Source organism: Symsagittifera roscoffensis, chromosome 6, assembly GCF_963678635.1.
Source record: "Symsagittifera roscoffensis chromosome 6, txSymRosc1.1, whole genome shotgun sequence".
Taxonomy (NCBI): domain Eukaryota; kingdom Metazoa; phylum Xenacoelomorpha; order Acoela; family Convolutidae; genus Symsagittifera; species Symsagittifera roscoffensis.
The window spans coordinates 30,831,090-30,846,091 of NC_087067.1; the positions used below are offsets into that span (position 1 = coordinate 30,831,090).

At 35.3% G+C, this 15,002-nt stretch overlaps 1 protein-coding gene across 1 annotated transcript; it reads left to right on the forward strand.

Annotated features, from left to right (window-relative positions):
- Window positions 1-6,344: 6,344 nt before the first annotated feature.
- Window positions 6,345-8,390, forward strand: LOC134848685 (uncharacterized). Its single transcript, XM_063866202.1, has 3 exons — window positions 6,345-6,514; window positions 6,618-6,971; window positions 7,789-8,390. Exons 1-3 carry the CDS (start codon window positions 6,433-6,435, stop codon window positions 8,388-8,390), a joined length of 1,038 nt encoding a protein of 345 aa, XP_063722272.1. The 5' UTR covers window positions 6,345-6,432.
- The last annotated feature ends 6,612 nt before the right edge of the window (window positions 8,391-15,002 follow it).

Genomic DNA, 15,002 nt, shown 5'->3' on the forward strand with positions numbered 1-15,002 from the left:
CAATTAAAAAATTTTATCCGACTTTTTTTGTGTTTTTGTGAAAAAAACAACTGTATTGAGCGCAATGTCTCCAAAAATTGGCACAGAACTTTCCCATGATGTCTTTTCCCCAAAAAGCATCAGTTTTCGTTTCAATAAGTTGATATGTTGTTTTGATGGTCTCGCCAGTCTTCCACTGCTTTAATATCGCCTAAAGACTTTTAAATCTTTTGTCACAAAAATGAACAGAAATCGTGCGGCGGAACAAAGCGACAGACACTGTTATGGCGTTAATTATCATGGCGTTTTTGTATATATAACTAGTAATTTGCGTTTCAATATATTGCGCAGTAAGATTCATCCTTTTTTGAAGCGAATTTTTTTTGACGATAAATTTTTTGTTTTTCATCGATGCGGAAAAGAAAACTATCAAACTTTGTTCTCTCTCGATTTTTGACGACCCGAAATAAAGATACTAGAGTGTCAATTGTGATCTCATTTTAAAGCTTTTTGTTGGTTTTCGGTTGCAAAAAAAATCATCGAGTTTCAGATTAAATTGAACAACCTAATCGGAGGCGGACATCTGAATTTTTTTTTCAAAATCAATTGAATGAGGTTTCAGCTATTTTTACCCCTTCATTTTTGCATTTATCTACTTCAGCGCGCTTTCTAGAAAGAAAATAACAGTTAAGACAGAAAATGAAAAATTAAAAGTTTTTCTATTTGATATTTTTTACTCATTGTTGTCGAAACATTGTGATAAATGGAAAGCAGCAGGCTATCCTTGGTTGTTTTCAGAGCCCCTGAATAATTTGTCATTTTTGAAAAAGTTTTCAAGTTAAAAATATTTTTCCCCCTCCTAGAATATTGCTCTCAGACTTTGAACGGTGGCAATTTCGCATTGCATAGTTCTAATAGAAACCGTGAAAAGTTTCTTCATGTCTTTTTTTCCAGAGTCGATCAGTTTTTTAAAAAAACAATTTCTTCAATTCGTGCTGGATTTTTTGACGTTTGGAAAATTGGTTACTTTGTTTTTTGAGCGGTTAAAGCTAACGAGATATAAGTTTTTTTGAATAATAGACAACGGATGCCCGGGACAGATACAGCTCCCGAAACAAAATTGTCAAAAACCTAATCATCCATAAAAAAATGCTATCAAAATAAATTGAGGCTAGAATCTAATTCTAGAACGAAAAAATTTTTATAATCTCTTAGTGAAATGAGAGGTAAATAAAAAGGTAAAAATAGTGAAATGAGAGGTAAAAAAAGTCACTAAATCGGTCTGAGGAGGACGCTGAGTGTTTCAACGATTTTTTTTCGCAAATATTGGCGGAAGCTTTGCACGAAGCAAACCAACTTGTATGGAAAAAGGTAATCCGTCTGCAGCAATAGTTTTTTTGGAGAAAAGTGATTTAATTGAAGTCATCGAAAGTTGAAATATATAGATAGTACAGATTGTTATGATATTAATGCTGTTCTCTTCAAATAAAAATTAAACTAGCAATTCCTCTAACAGGAATTTTCAATGAGTGCTTAACCTCAGGAACCGACCCAAACGGTTAGAAGTTTTTTAAAAATTGAACCAATTTTCAAAACTTAATCGATAATCCTTCAGACTAAAGTCTAGTTTCGCTTCTACCGGTTCTGGAAATTTTTCTGAGAGTTTCATTTTCAGAAGAGCCCAATCATATATAGACAAAGTCATTGTTATCCGATACACTCAGTTTTGTATCAGATCAAAAAGGAGCAGTGTTGTTGCCATCATTACAGTATTTGAAGTTAGAAGAAGCTTCAACATCCTTATCGAACAAAAATCAAAAGGTTCAGATTACGTTTTTAGACCTCGCAAAAACTTTTGATACGATTGATCACTCTAACTTGCTCATATAATTAGGACTTGCGGGATTCAGTGAGCCCTTACTGAATCTGTTGGAATTATACCTTGACACTCGTTATCAGTACAACGAGACAAACTCTTTTAAGACCGACCTTAACTTTGTACCTTTTAGAATACCTCAGGGAATTAATCTTGGCCTATTTTTGTTCTTTCTATACATGGACGCAAATAGTCAGTCACTGGTAACACAGTAGTACATTTGTATGCAAGTTACACTGTTCGGAAGTCCACAGACAAAAAAGACTGTATAGCTCTCAAACATCAATCGGCTTTGCTAGATGTAAATGATTTGTTAAAAAAAACATATGGATACTAAGTATTTTAAAAACCAAGACCATGAGCCACTTGCGGACCCAAAAAGCTAAAGAAAGACAAGTCATTTTTTTAAATTTCAGTCAAGTAGATTGTGTAGAATATTTTAAGTATCTTAAATTCTTATCGTTAGCAAATTGTTTTTTCATTAGCATATTGATAAATTGAAGTTTTGCATTTCTAGAGTGTTTTTGCAATTGAGAAAGTTTTTACCACGGCAGCAAGTAATAGTCGCCTCTAATGGTCTAAAAGTTACGTGCAAACAATCATCCAATCTGAAGTTTTCGTTTATGCAAACACCAACAATACCAAATTGAAAGAACTGGAAATGAAAATCAAAAGGCTAATTAGAATACTTTTTGTTAGCGCAGGATGCATTCAATTAGTGAATTAATGAAAGAAAATAAAATACTTGCCGTCAAAGAATTTTTTGCGTAGGAAATTTGGAAATTTTTTGAAGAAATTGTTCAACAAGCTCATCTAATGAGTTATGCCATAGCTGAACAAGAGTTAAATATACAAAGAGAAAATCAAATCATAAATAAGCTATAAATAGAAATAAACAAACCGAGGTTCGAAAAATGTTAAATGTTGTTTTAATTTTTTATCCAGCCTGGGTCAGTTTCTTGAAAGGGCTTCTCTGATTGAATTGTCCAGTTTAATCATGAATTTTTTGAAAACTACCTTCTAAAAAGTCTGAAAACAGGTTGAAAACAGGTTTTCAACCTGTTTTCAGATTTTTAATGAAGATGTAAAATTTGTTCCTGTTGGTTTCTTTTTCATGGGTAGAAAGGATTTTTTTTTGAAGAGAGAAGGGTTGAAAAGTGGATATAAAGGGGTCTACTTTAAATGAATGCTTACCAGCTATTTATAGTTGCTAGTGTACTATACTATTTGTAAGTTTTGGTCACGGTCGATGACTTCGCATACTTAAGCAATAATATGACCGATAACGCTACTGTGAAAAACTGAATGAATAAAACGTTAAGTCTACAAAATTTTTTAAATGATGCACTCCAATTATGAGTCTACTTAATTGCAAAGTGACGCAAGCCAATTATTCCGCTTTAGCAGCACCAGTGATTTTGAAAAAAAAATAAATTTGCCAACTATCATTACTCAATTTTAAGGGCGGACGCATTTTAACTAGTATACGAAAAAGTTCATTAAAAACATCCGACATGGTTATTGATCAAAATGAACACTTTCAAAATGAACACTAATATTTGCGACTCAGGGTTGAAAAAAGAGAGTTCATACTATCACTCGAGCTTTGCTTGTGCAATAATTACCTCTGTAGCTAGATATCGTTATCGTTTGGAAACAGTTCATTATTTTACAATTTTACCTCTTCTGTAACTCACTTTTGATGTAAGTGACTCATGATTATAAAAGTAGACTCGACTAATCTAGTTACTGGTAATACTGTGAAATGTCTATACACAAGTTCCGTGATTATCTTTTTTCCCTATTTTCATGCTGATAGGTCGGAATTTTCAGAGTTTTTTGTTATATCTAATAATTTTTCAGGCTGTTTTTGTTATGTTGCATTTTTAAAACATAATTTCTGAAATATAATGACAAAAATTTGTAAAAAGTGTTATCAGTGGTCAGTAATCCAGAAATCGAGTTTCGTATCATCAGATTGCGGTTATCATATCAGAACCCAAATCAGAAGTTGTCTCATGGAGTCAGCGAATCAGTTGTGAACTTACTTATTGCTTAATAGACAAATCAAGTTCATGCGACGGTTTCTGAGAAGAATAAGTTGGTACTTTTTCAGGTAAAGAAAGCAATAAGGACCGGCCAGAACATTTGCTTGTTTCAAACTGAATGTTTTCTGCTTAAAGAAGTAAAATTCAATTGCTCAAATGTGTGGTAGATGATTGGTCACGGTTCGTCTTGAAGACTGTTCCTCTCTAATTTATTGACGTTTGGAATAGCAAGTGTTTCAAAACTCCTGGTTATTGGCATCATTGAGTCTGATTTATTATTTTCCTGCTTGCTTGCCCGAAGGGCGGGTAAAGTACGGGTGTTTTTAGTACGAGTTAAAGTACGGTGCCTGTTTTTAATTTCAGTCTATATATTTTCTTCAATTCAGTCATTTTTTGATACGTTATTTTTGATAAAATCCACAAATCTCCGCAGACAAAATGCTCTGTTTGAAAATCTATCCAGATTTGAAATTGGATATTAACGCAGATTTTTAAAGCCAGTATCCACGGAATGTTTTGTCGTTCTGTAAACTCTTATAATGAACGCTTATACTTCATACCTAAAAATTGGCTCAGGATTTAAACGTGAGTATTGGTTGCTGTTGATGCTACCCTTGCGATAGGCAAGGGTATTCCCATCGGGTATTAGACTTGATTTTTTTCGTAAACAATCTGTCCACGGATTTGCATGCAGTATATGAACGACATGAGTGCAGTATAAACGACATGCATGCAGTATATGCGTACTATTTGCGTCTATTACTCTGTGCATCCTTATTAGTGTTTTTCCAATAAATCGCATTTCAAGTTTTGTAATATTTCATTGGTATTGATTGATTTTTCGACTTCGTCGCTTTCGGTTTATTTTTTGTCTGCTTAGTTTCCACTTTGTTTGTTTTTGCAAGTAATTACGTCGCTTATTCGAATGTTATTTATAGAGGTTAGAAGGCTAAATAACTTTTCGAACTTTAAATCGTAAAATTGCTTAAATTTATCGCCTTTTTTATGTTTTTTTTTTCAAGTTAATCAGTTTTGTCATTGGCTATTAATAAAAATTCTCAAATAGTCCTCAGCATCTTGTTTTAATGGAAGGCTATCCTTTTTTTCTGAATAAGGAATTTCTTCTCTTTTGGTGCTTCGCATATATCTTTTCAGCTTGAGTTGATGACATTAAAAAATTTTAAAACTTTTTTTAATGTTGAGAAAAATTGTTCTGAGGTTTTCGATTTTTAATCTTGTTTGGAGCGATTAAAGCGAGCGAGTAACGCGAAATGCGCTTCATTAGGTTATATGCAGTCTGTAAAAAATTGAATGTTTTTTTTTTACTTGTGGAAAACAAGTTTTTGTAGCTTAGGGTAGCGCTTTCCCTGCAATTTGAGTTGCGAAAATTCTCACAATCTATTTCGAAAAATTGACTGGATTATGAAAAACAAAATCGAAAAAATTGGTTTTTATTGTATTAATAATTTTGTGCAAATAAATGGAGGAAATAAAAACTCTTGAGCAAATCATGCTCAAAAAAGCTGCTCAAAATGAAAACAATGAAAATAATTTCTCTACTACTTTCATCATTTTTCATCATTTCCGCGCAAAATCAGGTACCTTTTTTATTTTCTGGATTGGATTGAATTGTATATGATATAACAGCCCTGCAGCTGTGATTCGAACCCCACTAAAAAATTTTTAAAACAGTTCTTGGTCTTGAGATATACTGGTTTTTTGTCCAATTTTGAGCGAATAAATAAATAGGTATCAAATAGCAAGCCGAATAATCAAGTTAAGTCCCGAAATCTTAGTTTCGTTGCAGCAAAATTAGTGTTCAAAATTTATTTTAGCGCCTTCTTGGGAATAAAATTAAAAAAAAAACAATTTCGAAATTTTTCGAATTTTTTTAAAGTTTACTATTCATTTTACGAGGACAACTTTTGTCAAATATACTTTAATTTCTATCACTATTCAGTTTTTAGGATTTGGTTGACATCCTCTTATCACACCAAGAAACCTGCTATCCTTGCTTTCATATTGTTTTGGACGATTTAAATTTTTATTGCATTTTCGTTTTTTGAAGGCGGCATTAATACAATTATATTAATTCTCTAAAATAGTGTTTTAAGTTACGCATCTTTGTTTCTTAAGTTTAATGCAACATGCTATCATTAAATGCGTCCCAAATATCTAGCATTTTGTTGAAACTAACATTTTGTTGAAAATATCTATTTATTTTTACGGATCGTATGGAATTATTGACTAGGTTCTAAATATTTGTGTTGTGGCGGTTATTTTTTATATATTTCAAAATCTTTAAAATGAATCTTCGCTGAAAGTAAGTCACTGCGCGGAAATGTCTTTGTGCTCTAATTTTTTGTGCCCTAAATATTTTGTCTGCTAAGTTTCGCGACTTTTGAATTCAGGCATTACTCTTAAAATGCAACCAAGAACTAACTAAGGACAAAATCATTGCTAAATCTAAAAAATATATAATAAATGTATTTTGAACTGACTTAACTTATTGAGTGAAATTGTGCCGGAATGAGCTGGGAAGAGGAGGCAATTCAGAAAGTGAAAAGCGCTGAAAAATTATACAAGAAAGGACTAAAGACGAAAAAGAAAAGTTAGTCAAGTTCTTATCACTTTTATGGTAACTTTTTTGTTACTGATGGATTATTTTAGTTGGATTATTTTTCTTTTATCACCTGAAATTATATATTTTATAGAATGCAGCGAAAAAATAGAAAGCGCGGGGAAACTGTACACGCAGGCGGGTCATGATTACGTCAGAGCAGAACTGGGTGGCAAAGCTGCCGAATGTTTCATCAAAGGAGCTACGATAATCACAGAAGCAGGAGGTCCAATGGCAGCTCAAAATGCAGCCGAAAACTACCTGGAAGCGGGGAATATTCTGATCGAGTCAGAGCCAGAGAAAGGCATTGAGTACATAGAGAAAACAATCAGTTTGTACGTACAGCGAGACCAGAGGGCGAGGGCTGCAAAACAGCTGGAGAAGATAGCCAAAGTATGTGAACAGAAACTGGACGACAAACGGAAGGCCATGAAATGTTTAGAGCAGGGTCTGTAAATATCCATAATGCCTCATCGTTTTTGAAGTAAAGCGAGGCTATTAATTGAACCGCCTCATCGAGTCATTATTTCGTACATTTTGCTTTTTGCTCATAGCAGGTTCAAAGCTGTTGCTGAAGTTTGATAGAAACCGTTTTTTTTCTGGAACCGAATCGACCTGACGACATTTTTTTGCGAGTCAGGTCATCGACCGTTCAAAACAAACTTTCAAAAACTTTGTATCAGAAGCCTTTATTGAAGATAAGTTAAATCAAATTATACAAGAAATGAATGGTTTATTGGTAATGGCATCTTTTAGAGTGTTTCGACCTTTTCGAGCGTTTCAAAGTAGAGTTAATTATATTTGGCCTTTGAACCGGGGATTACTTGGCTTGGTTTTTGTCAGCAAACGCAAAAACGTCACGCTCATAAAAACGAATCAAAGGCGAATCGAGAGAGATGTGATTGGTCGCCGATGTCCGGCTGTTTAGGATTTGCCCACTCAGCCGTCTCGCTGCCGTTCGACCCGACCGGTTTTCAGCAGCTGTGGCTGAGTGGGTAAGACGCTCGGCTTTTAACACAAAGGTATCGAGCTCGAATCCCGCTTCGGTCACGATTGGAGGATTCCCAGAGTCATCTGACTCCTCAAGGTTGAACCGGTTCGGCGAAATGGATGACTAAAAGCTGGCCCTGCATGAGTAGTACCGGGGTTAAAAAGCGTTTTTTATCCATGGATGGAACCAGAAGTTGAGTTGGAAAACGATGCTAACTTACTTTTTGGTATTACTTCTTTCCTTTTTCGATATGAATCGCATTTCCATGTTTCAGCATCTCAGCTGTTCAAAGACGACAAGTCACCCTCGACTGCTAACACATGCATCCTAAATGCAGCCAATCTTGCTGTGGAAATATCGGATTTCGAATCAGGTCTCAAGCATTTCTCACAAGTCGCCAATTTCACCTCGCAAAGCAAACTACTGCAGTTTGGATCGAACGCGTATTATATGAAAGCTGTGTTATGTGCACTGGCCATAGATTTTGTCCGAGCTAAAAACGTTATTCACGAATTGACTGCGGAATCTGAGTTTGAAGATTCTCGTGAGTTCGTGTTCTGCTCGAAAGTAATCCGCTTTGTCGAAAAAAGAAAGCTGCAAATGTATAAAACTAGGGTGAAGAAATTCGAAGAGTTTTCGATTATGGATGAGCAGACAAAAACTCTTTTAAAGAGAATTGAGCAGAATATCATAGGAGACAGCAACGACGAGGGCGGGGAGTTAAGAATAGACAACGATCGGGATATTGATGATAGTCTGGAAGATACAACACGTGACTCAAGTGCAGTCGAAGCTCTGACAGAACACCATGGACTCGAGAAGAAACAAGAAACTGTTAACCGTAAAATAAGTTTCGACGAAGATGATCTGTTTTAATTGGTTTGTCATTTATGCCAAAATTTCGAATAAATATTGTCTTAGTTTTGTTTTTAATTGGTTATATCTATTCACTAACTTAATGAGAGAAGTTAATATCTCGTGTTTTCTGCGCCCTCAATTTTGATCAAATAAGAAGACATGTGGCCAAGAAGCGTTAAAACGCGGCATTTATCAGTTAAAAGAAACGATTCAAGCTGATGATATTTCAAGAGAAAAGTATGCTCATCATGCGAAGCAATTTTGTCTTCATAGTGTCATAATTTGCCTCAAAATCAAGCCTTTCTGTGATATACTTTCCTTTTTTTTGGCAAAAACTCAGGATTAAGGTGTTTTAGATTTTAAGAAAATGCTACCGGTCTTAAATTAAGTCAAATCTTAGTTGATTTAAATTTCATATTTTTTGTGATATCCTTTTCTCTTTTTTTGCAGAAAATCTAAAACTTCTAATCTAAAAAGAGCCCGAGAAAAATTGAATTGTAAGACTTTTCGTCGGCTAAGCTGCCACAGCACTGATTTTTTTTGTGCTGTAAGCAATTTCCACTGTAGTTGCAAGTGTTAGTGGTGTTCATTCTATTTTCAGTGGGGATTTAAAATATTTTTAAAAAATCCAAAAATATTTTTTTTTCGGCTCAACTGGTGTCTGCTCAAAGATAGTCGGTTTAGTTGCCAAATAACTGATTTTTCTTCTTGTACAAGCAACTTTCATCGTAGTTGAAAGTGCTAGATTTTTTCATTGTATTTTCACGAGGGCATTTTAACTTGAAATTTCTTTGTATAAAATCATATTTTTTCGGCTCAACTTGTGCCTGCTCAAACGTTGTCGGCTTTGTTTTCTCTTCGTAATTTTTGCTTCGTTTCTAATACAATATTGAAATGTCTGGCATGTTTTTCTTGAATGATCTTGTCGAGACAAACGAAAATATAAGTTTTGGTAGACAGTTTTTTCAATTTTGTTCATTTTTTACCTTAAACATTTTTCTATATTCGTTTTGTATCGCAAGTGGTGCAAACCTCCGCTTCGCCTTTGTTTCAAATTTGAGCTCCTAGGTCTTAAGTTGCACTGAATTACACAAGCAGGATAGTGAACGTATTGTCATATCTTGAAGTCCACTTTACTCAACTCGCAAATTGAAGTGATCCTATAGTGGCACTTTTGCCGACATAGCATTGGCAATTAAATGGCATCTGTAGAAGCATCTTTGTTGGTAGCCGGTATTTGAAGATCGTCGAGGGACCATGGCGCAGATGCAAAAACGCGAGACTTTTAGTCTTAAAAGTCGGGGGTTCAAGTTTTGTCTATATCAAAAATTTTACCTTTAGCATTCATTTAGCATCTGTTGTATCTGCTTTATTTATAGCTGAAGTTAGCTCAGTGATTAGCTATCCTGGCTCAGGTGCGATGACGTGAGACTTTTAATCTCCATGTCGGGGATGCAAGTCCAGCCTAAGTCAAAAATTATATACTTCTTTTTCCACCGTTTTCTAATTTCACTTTTCAAAACATTTTTAGAGCTTTTTTGCCGTTCTATCGCTTGTTTTTATGAAGCGCAGCTATGTTAAATTACATTTTGGCTTGTTTCTAATACAACGTTTTTTATTCTAGCTGGCTAATTTCATTTTTTTTTCGTCAGCTTCAGGTATATGTCTAAGGATGTTCAAAACATCCTGATGTCACTGAAGGTAAAATGTTCAAAATCCAACTTTTGGAAAATACCTATCTAAATAATTAATTTCCTTGATAATTAAACCCAGTCTTCCTTGGAATATCTGCTCATGGCAGTCTGAACCACTGCATCTTTACCTAGGTTAGAACCTCCAGAGAAGCTCGTCCTGAGTTTTGTGGTATCATTTTAAAACCCTTTCAATCGTAATTCGTCTTTCAATGGGCGGGTGTGTAAGACGCGCGCGGCCTTTAACACTAGACAAAAATTAAAGAAAGTTTTGTAAATTAAAAAAATTCGAAAAATCGTAGAGCACTGATAGGTGAATTGAGTTGTTCATTCAAAGCAACCTTAATTTTTTTTGTTCCACGCAAGTACTGGCGAAAATCTTTTTCGCTGCTCTTAAAAATTCCGTGTTACTTCATGTATACAATGATTTCATTTTCCTTGTGCTAATCATATTTTTCTTATAATAATCTGAACTTTACCCTAACTTTTGTTTGACAAGATTTCAAATTTAAATTTTTCCATGTATTTTTATCCACGACACGGGAAATAGTATATAATGGCAGCGACAGTAACGACCTAAAATAGGCTCTTTCACTGTTCTTACACTAAAATAGGTATTTATAGGCTCTTACACTGTTTAAAAACTGAGTCAGAGCGACAACGTTTTCTGATGATTGCCTTCACACGTACGTAACTTGAATAATTCTAGTTAAACTACGTAATTTCATTGACTGCTAAAAAATGAATTCGGTATTCCAGGGTGGCCCTCAAGAAAAACTCATAGCTGTAATGTGCAAAGACTCTTTCCATCGTTATATATATTCTGTGCTACCTGTATTTATGAATAGATTTATATATGTATATATGTATATTATGTATATATGTATATTATGTATAAAATGTATATTTTGGTTTCAATGTATATTATGTATATCATGAATTTTATGTAATCTATGTATATTTTGTATATTGTGTATATTATGTATAGTATGCAGATAATGGATATTATGTATATTATGTATAATAAGTATATTATGTATAATATGTATTTATAAATATATATTATTATCACCAAAGCACATTTTATACTAAACAAGGACAGCCGGTTACAGTACAATTAGCACAGAATCTTCAGACCATAGTATTAAGGGTCCAGAAGTGCCTCCTTTCAATGATCGACCCGACTGCTGTATGAACAGCCGCAAATGGCACTTATCACAACCTCGCCAACAGGCAAGCGCCAAAAGAATGCTCGGACCGGGTTTTTGGTCACGGAGTTTCCCAGGTCGACCGGGTTGCTCCGTACATTAATCCTTCGCGCCGGCATAAACCAAAACACCTGCTCTCTGTGAAATTCAGAAATCCTCCGTTCCCAAGCAAGCATGTAATGTCACGTTTGTGGATGGATTGTTTTTAAATGGAGGGATCTAACCACACTAAAACAGCACCACAGATTTTTTGTCCCTACTGCACAGCAAATTGTATTTTGCTCCTCCCAGTAACTAATTCTACAACTATTCCTCGACCAATATCTATCCCTTCAACTACACCAGCACAACTAACCCCCACCATCTTGATTTCACACATGCTAAAAATAATTCGTTATTCCAGGGTGGCCTTCAAGAAAAAATCATAGCTGTAATGTTCAAAGACTCTTTCCATCGTTATATATAATCTGTGCTAATTGTATATATGTATATATTTATATATGTATATATGTATATTATGTATATCATGTATGTTTTGTATATTATGTACATTATCTATAGTATGTATTTTATGCATATAATGTATTCTATGTGTTTTACGTTTATTATGGACATTATGTATATTATGTATTTTATGCTTATATTGTATATTATGTAAATTATATGTATTTTGAATATTATGTATAAATGTATATTATGTATAATATGTATTTATAAAATATATTATTATCACCAAAGCAAATTTTATTCTAAACAACGACAGCAAGTTACTGTACTATTAGCACAGAATCTTCAGACCATAGTCTTAAAGGTCCAGAGGTTTCTCCTTCCAATGGTGGACCCGACTGCTGTAGGAACAGCCGCGAATGGGACTTATTACAACCTCGCCAACAGGGAAGCGCCAAAAACTCGGACTGCGTTTTTGGCCACGGAGCTTTCCAAGTCGGCCAGGTTGCTCCGTCTATTAATCTTAATACTTCTCATTCGCGCCGGCATAAACCAAAGCACCTGCTTTTTGTGAAATTTCCAAATCCTCCATTCCCAAGCAAGCATGTGTGTGCCATGTTTGTGGATGGATTCTTTTTTTAAATGGAGTGATCTAGCCACATTAAAATAGCACCACAGATTTTTTGTCTCTACTGCACAGCAAACTGTAATTTGCTCCTCTCAGTAACTAATTCTACAACTATCACTCGACTAAGCTCTATCCCTTCAACTACACCAGCAAAATTAATCCCTTGATTTAACACGCTGAAACAGTTCAACAGTTATGCGCCAAAAGGTAACCAAGCAAATCCACTTGCGCTTTCGACGTAAGTCCTTGAACAGTCTACAGTTAAACTGTAATGGCATATCTGGGAAAGCACCTGAAATAGTAGCTTTGCTGTGCAATTACCACAGCCACATTGAGGTTTTTGAAGAATTTAAATTGGATTTGAAAAATTGGACTCCATTCTTAGGACCGAACTACACATTACTCAGAAAAGACCGACTACGAGAGCTAGGTGACCTTTTTCGTGTAATTCATAATTCTCTTCTCTACGATGAAATTGAAACAGTGGAAGAAGGAATTCTAGAGGCGCAAAGCGTTAACATCAAGGCCAATAATCAGAATTCCGTATCACGAATTTCTGTATACCTCATCACAGTAGCTGTCCTAAGGACTATAAACTATCAATCTCAGCTCTCCTCTCAGAAGAAAAAAGCATTTTACTGGGCGATGCAAACGCGCACTACCGATTTTCGTCCTCTAATATACCATAGGACTAACGCGGGGCAAACCGTAGTGCCGAAATTTTTCAATAATACTCCTCCACCGCACTTGATGATAACCATCAATTTAGACTACCATGTGATAGAAATCCATCGGCAACATCCACTGACGTATCACTCGCATCTTTCTCAGTTTTACTTAATCTTGCATGGCAAACTGGGACCACCTACTAATTTTAGTGAATATCACCATTACTGAGAATATCCCTTTTGCGCCTGAAAAAACAACCTACTAACTTTAATCAATATCACCTTCTAATTTCAGACCACCTACTAATTTTAATTAATCTTGACATTACCGAGGATATTCCTTGTGCGCCTCAAAAAAGTTTTTCAAGTTTAAATAAAGCGGACTGAAAATTCTTTTGACAAATGAAACCTAAGATACTTTTGCAGAGAAATATATGAAACTAGATGTTAATGTCGCTGAACGGATTTTTAGTGATACGTTCCTCTCAGCAGCCAGTCACCACATTCCCCTAGACCGCCATCCTTTCTTTGTCCTCGCCCCAATTGACGAAACAAACAAACTAGCCCAACAAAGACTTTATCAGAACTTTAAATCCGTCCGATCCACTTTTAAGCTACCTAAGAAGAGAAATCCTGACCAAAAGGGCCAATAAAAAGATAAGAAATACCAAAAATTACTCCAGACTTTTTGTCATCATACGTCGTCTAGTAATTTATGAAAAATTGTTAGATTGGTGAATGGCTCTAAGTCCGTAGAAGGAATCCATCCTATCAGTTTTAATGACAGAAAAATTTTAAGGGCGAAAGACATTGCAATTGCTTTTAATGTACAAGGCCTCCGGCTAACAATGCATGAAAGCAACAAAGCTCAAAGACACAAAAAAAATCTCTCAAACCTAGCTTAGCTGACTCTTTAAGTTTTATAACAATCGAACTGGAAAAATGTATTAAGTTGATAAAGCCGTCTAAAGCCTTTGGACCAGACAGTCTCTGCACGGTGCATCTCAATCATCTTGTTCCGCTAGCTATTAGCTTTAACAAACATTTTAAATCTTTGTTTGAGACAGATTGCTGTCAGTCTCTTAACATCATCCCCCAAATCTGAAAGAATTCAAAAGTAGTACCCCTCTCGAAACCTAGCAAAGACCTAAAATTATTAGAATCCTACCGCCCTTTCTCGATTTTAAGCCCAACTGTTAAAATTTTAGAGTCGCTATTCCACCCAACCCTGATTTAACATCTACCAAAAGCCGTCAATCAACATGGCTTTCGCTCAAGGAACTCAACCGCTACGACATTATCGGTCGTCGAATCAGTGCTGGATTTTAAAATGAAAGGCCACCCTCTAGAACAGTTTTGAACCCACTAGACTCATCCGTTATGCTCTGCCATCGAACTCTCATGGATCTCCTTCATGGCACCAGCGTACCGGGTAGCTTTTTTGAGTGTTCGCCAGGCGAAAAACTTTTTTAGGGACGCTCTGTCTACATCCAGGATTGTACGTACAGGTTTCCCGCAAGGCTCAGTCCTATCGCCAACTTCATTCATTTTTTACGTTCATGATGCGTCACTGTCTCCACTGAAGTTAAACTACAATCATACGCAGACAGTTTCCACTCCTGTGTGTAGTCAAACAACTTTTAAAATGTCTCATCTACCCTATCAAACTACGTACTTGAGTTAAATTAGTTTTTTTTACATCCAGATATCTTGTTTTTTTTCATCAAAAATCTCCGCCAGCCTTTTATCCTCGTTCAACGAGGAACTCAACACCGGTCCTCTAGTAGAAATGGACAATACACCCCTACCTAAACTTCAGCTCAAAATTTTCAAATGCTTCTCCAAGAGTAGGGGTGTATTGTCCTTTTTTACTGTAGAACCGGTGTTGAATTCCGTGTTGAAAAGGCTGGAGGAGATTTTTGATGAAAAAACAAGATATTCCGAAAAGCACTGTAAGCGAATGCCAGCGAAAGCTTCGCGCAGGATAG